Source organism: Triticum aestivum, chromosome 5D, assembly GCF_018294505.1.
Source record: "Triticum aestivum cultivar Chinese Spring chromosome 5D, IWGSC CS RefSeq v2.1, whole genome shotgun sequence".
Taxonomy (NCBI): Eukaryota; Viridiplantae; Streptophyta; class Magnoliopsida; order Poales; family Poaceae; genus Triticum; species Triticum aestivum.
The window spans coordinates 320,898,024-320,903,165 of NC_057808.1; the positions used below are offsets into that span (position 1 = coordinate 320,898,024).

The 5,142-nt window shown below is 39.8% G+C and overlaps 1 protein-coding gene across 1 annotated transcript; it reads right to left on the bottom strand.

Annotated features, from left to right (window-relative positions):
• Positions 1-786: 786 nt before the first annotated feature.
• LOC123124771 (uncharacterized) lies at positions 787-4,683 on the bottom strand. The gene is made up of 4 exons (XM_044545329.1): positions 4,459-4,683; positions 2,154-2,884; positions 1,878-2,042; positions 787-1,791 (listed from the first exon to the last, which is right to left on the bottom strand). The coding sequence occupies exons 2-4, from the start codon at positions 2,295-2,297 to the stop codon at positions 1,579-1,581; spliced, it is 522 nt and encodes a 173-aa protein (XP_044401264.1). The 5' UTR covers positions 2,298-2,884; positions 4,459-4,683; the 3' UTR covers positions 787-1,578.
• Between the last annotated feature and the right edge of the window lie 459 nt (positions 4,684-5,142).

Below are 5,142 nucleotides of genomic sequence, written 5' to 3' on the forward strand. Positions count from 1 at the left end.
ACAAAGGCCTGCAGCGGCGGAACTTCTGATCTAGGTTAACCCCGAGGGTTTTCGGAATATTTTTGAATTTATATGGTAAAGAGGGGGTGCGGGAGGCCACCGAGGTGGGCACAATCCACCTGGGCACGCCTGGGCCCCCAGGCGCGCCCTGGTGGGTTGTGCCCCCCTCGGGGCACCCCCCGGGTGCTGCTCTGGCCCATTGGTGGTCTTCTAGTCCATAAATAATCCACAAAAAGTTTCGCGGTGTTTGGACTCCGTTTGATATTGATTTCCTGCGATGTAAAAGACTAGCAAAAAACGACAACTGGCACTGGGTCAATAGGTTAGTCCCAAAAAATGATATAAAGTTGCTATAAAATGATTGTAAAACATCCAAGAATGATAATATAACAACATGAATACTTCATAAATTATAGATACGTTGGAGACGTATCAGTACTCACGGATCTTTAGCCTTGAAGAAAATGTTTCTCACGTACTTGCTATAGAATTCCTTTACTTTTTCATCAAGTTCTAACTTAGAAACTTTCTTCTCAGGAGATAAGACTTTCACTGCTCTCTTTTTCTGGTTCCTCTTATCAATTGTAGTCACTCCAGTAGTCTCGATGGACAAGTTATCTTTCAATTTGTATAGAGCACAACACAAATAAAGAGAAACAAAAACAACTTCGATCAACTCAAACACCCTATACAAAAAAAATGGAAGAGCAAAGCAATATAAAAATACCAATAAATAAAAACAAACAAGAGAAGACGAGCGAAACATGGTGCTTGTATCCTCAGGCAAAAACTTAAAAGCATCTTGAGGGGTGCAATCATCTTCACTTCCATGACTCGCTACATAATACCAACCCCACACAATGTAGAACACACGACAGAAACACAAGAAGAAATCGAATAGGTTAGATTGAAAGAAAATAGTGAAGAGGACAAAAATCTAAAACAGAAACTATAAAAAATCATAAAACATCTGCATGCTTACGTTCAACGGCAGACAACAACTTCAAGGTGTCTTCAGGGGGCATCTTCATTTTCATTTTCATTGCTCATTGCTATGTTAGTGCACCCTCCAACATGATCTCTCACTTCAACTTCATGAGGGGCAATCTTAGTAACGGTTGTGGATGCAATGTTGATGACACTCACTGGACTAGGTCCTGACTGATTGTCCTGAACTCGCTGTGGTGTACCAACTTGATCAGGAATAAGCCTCGAAGGTGAAATATGAACTCCTTCAGCAGAGGGCATTGCAACATCTTGATCAACATTAGACATCCTAGGTGAACCTTGAATTCCTTGCGGAAAGGCCGCTCGAGCATCTTTTCCAACATTTACCTGAGCAACTAGACCTTGCAGATTCTGAAGCCTGAATTGAACATTCACCACTCTCTGCAAAACAGGACGACACAACTGATCTAAGTTCTACTAGCAACCCAGACACATGTTTCTCATGAGCTATCTTCCATAACTTCTCATGCTTCGAGACAACCTCAGACATTAACTCCAACACCTACAGTGACAGAGACCAAAAAACACATTTTAATACTAAAAAAGTACAAGCATACCACAAAAAGAAACCTATATGAACAAGACAGAAGAGAAAAAGTAAAAACAAGACAGAAGAATTAGTCTCTCTTTTGAAGCATATGGCATTCCTCCTGGAACAGACTTGCTACACCGACCAAGGTTGTTATCATCAACCTGAGTAGCATTGGCATCCAATTTAAGCCACTTTTCTTCTGTCAGTATCAATGCACGCACACTGTATGGGGCCTCAGAAATATCTTTGAACTGAAATATAGTTAAAACAAAAAATTTAATATGAGCTTAAATAGGAATTGCAAAATAAAACACATGTCAACAAAAAAACAACTTACTGGCATTGCACCAAATTTTAGCTTCTTTACACGATCATGCTTCATGTCAACCAAATAAACAAAATCAAAGTCCTGATTCTTGATATGAGCTATTCTTGGGACACTATAGTCAATCTTTCGTTTCCGTGCAGCAACCTTAAGATCAAGGAAATGCATGTACAATATCTACAAAAATTTGAAAAGAAAAAGAACACAATCAGCTTCAAAAATGAGTTAAAAAAAGTAAATGCCAACTAAAGAAGAGAAAAAAATTAATGCAACTACAACAAGACTTACCGCAACTAGCGGCAAACACCCTCCCACAAACATTTGATCAGGACCAGTTTCATCCTCGGGATCCCTTCGAACTATTCGAAACCAATCATCAAGCAATTTCTCATGGTGCTTGACTATCTCCTTTGACAAGTGATCAATACACATTGTAGCCAAATCATATGACTTAATCTTTGAAATGTCATGCAAGCCGTAGAGAAACTTCCAATAGGCCTAATTATGTGTGGTTGGGCAAAAGATACATGTAAAGAAGAGGAACAAAAAGCTACAAATGAAACTTTCTTCATTTTCATCCTTCTCCATGAGCATGATTATGTTCTTTATAGCAATATCTTTCCCACCACATTGGTAATATGCCCGCAACTCCTGAACTCTCTCCTCGGCTAATGGATCAGCCATACTCAGGAAAAGGTTCAACTCCAGAACGAATCCCAAAAACCTGAGTTACCATCTCCCTCCTAATGTGAATAACTTTCTTCTTCTACCGAAGAATGCCAACCCCCGCATAGTCCATATGATCAAGCACCCATTGCAACACGTTAATCAGCACACTAAAGTGCTCACGGATAAGCAATAGGTTATGTAGATCATATTTGTGAACAAAACCTATCTGCGTTGGGGTCAGCTTTTTTAGAGCCTTGCTAAACCTGAGAGTTGAGAACCAAGTCTTAAGAGGTACCAGAACTTCATGACCTTTCAACATTCCAACCATATTGACTACTCACAAGATAACACTACAAACAGAAGAAAAAAATCATGATGAGCATATGAATTACTACAATTTACAATCAATGGTGAGAACAAAACAAGTCCATCTGCATACCAAAAACACACTAGAAGCATAATGAGAGAGATAAGTAGTAAGATTATTCGTCATTTTGAGACTACTTGCATAATGAAGTGGAAATTGCAAAGCATTACTGCATGCATGTAAACTTTATTATGATGAAATGCGGTGTGCATGGCAAAGTAAAATGAATTTGAAGAACATATATTCTTAAAAATATATTTAAACTAAATAGAAATTTTTTAAACCAACTAAAATGTAGACATGTTGTTTCTGAAATGTTGACTTAACATACAAAAATGTTGAAGAATGGTTTCAGAATATGTTGGTGTGACATTTTCCAAGTGTTTCTGAATTCTTGACTTAACATACAAAATGTTTAGCTAGTATGAAAATGAGGAACCTTTATTTGTTAAATGTCTAGTATTATCCAACCGCACAGACACCTTACAGAGTCTATTTAAACATGTCAAGCAAAAGCAAACTAAAATTAGACGGAATGGCACAATCTACTATCTACTCTAGGACCCTATATTTGTAGTACAAAACCAAGACCACAAGATCTTTGTGCAATGCAAACTAGTAGTTAAACAAGTCAAGCAAAGTTCCACACAAGCAAACCTTCACGCATAAACAACAACACCTGACACCCCAAATGAGTATGCATACACACATAGCAGCAACTCAAGCAACATTACAATGTGACCTACCTCAAGCCCTTGCATCTCCAACATCAGGATTTATTCACAAAATGTATCACTTTGGTTCCAAGGCAACTAAGAAAACACGAGAGTAGGATGCACATAATGCTTTAAGCTATAATTCTACTACATGACAATCTGACGGGATGCTAATGGCTACAGTGGATCAGGTGGGTAGGTAGGTTCGGAAAACGCAGGCTAGCTAGCTACTGTATATACAGCAAAACAGGACAATGGACTAGAAGAACAAGCCACAATTTGTTAACTTTTAGTGTTAAGTGTTGACACAATGAAGAACAAGCGTTTATAAAATGTTGATCTAAGACGTACATGGGAGTTCTAGGGTGTTCTACAGTGTACCATCATGAAAGAATTGAGAATTTGCTCCCGTGGATCCAATAGCTGAATCACTCATGAAGCCTTGACAAAACGACCAATCAAAACCCTAAATCCTGTGGATCCACAACACTAGTTGTTTCTCTATGACACCTACTCCATAACTCATGTGGATCCACAGCCCTAGCACCAAATCTCTCGAATCATAAACAAAACCTAACTGTGGATCCACAGCCCTAGCACCAAATCTCTCGAATCATAAACAAAACCTAACTCTGGATCCACAGCCCTATCGCCAAATCTCTCGAACCATAAACAAAACCTAACTCTGGATCCACAGCCCTAGCGCCAGATCCCCCAAAACTACCAAACCCTAGACGACGAACACAAATCACCATACACACCAACCAATTTGAGCACGCCTACAAAGCTTTAAACGACCAGAAATGCGAGGAAGAACTGGAGAATGAACATATCGTCATACTTCTCCCCGAGATCAATCCTTTCGCCACCAACTCTGGAGAAGAAAAGACAAGAAGGGGAACAAGATCCAACAGCTCCACGTTGACACGAACTACCCCGCCGCCCTCGCCTTCAACGCCGGGAGCACTCACCGGTGTCGCGCCTCTACAGGGGAGAGGAGAAGAGGGGAGGGGAGGAGAAGAGGAGAGGAGCCATAGGATAAAGGAGGCGATGAGGAGGAGAAGACGAGAAACGAGCGAACCGGCCAGCGTAACTTGGCTGGTCCAATAACGACGCCAGTGGTAACCCTTCGACGCGATCGAAACCTGGCGCATCGCTTAATGTGACAAATAGTCGCTGCGAGTTTCGAACCACCCATCTCACGACTACACACGCGTTCGCCTAACCACTTGGCTAAGGTAGATGTTTGTGTTAACTATCGGCCATTTAACATTTTTCTTCTTTCTTTTCTCGTGGACACAATTTTGTTCTGTTTTCTCTCTCTTTTCTCTTTTCTTTTATTTTTCTTTCTTTCTTCTTTTTTGCAAAGCGCAAGATTTTTTTTCAAATTTGTGAACTTTATTTCCAATCGATGAACATTTTTCAAAATCGATAAACGTTTCGTCAAGGTCGATGAACTATTTTCAAATTCAATGAACTTCTTTTCAAGTTCGATGAACTTTTTCCATAATCAATGAACCTTTTT

What these genes read in the sequence shown, in the direction of transcription:
- LOC123124771 (XM_044545329.1), bottom strand. Translation starts at nt 2,297, where the DNA reads ATGTGTATTGATCACTTGTCAAAGGAGATAGTCAAGCACCATGAGAAA. An exon ending in GGTGTTTGCCGCTAGTTGCG is followed by an intron (nt 2,043 to 2,153) that starts GTAAGTCTTGTT and finishes AAATTTTTGTAG; the next exon opens with ATATTGTACATGCATTTCCT. An exon ending in TAAAATTTGGTGCAATGCCA is followed by an intron (nt 1,792 to 1,877) that starts GTAAGTTGTTTT and finishes ACTATATTTCAG; the next exon opens with TTCAAAGATATTTCTGAGGC.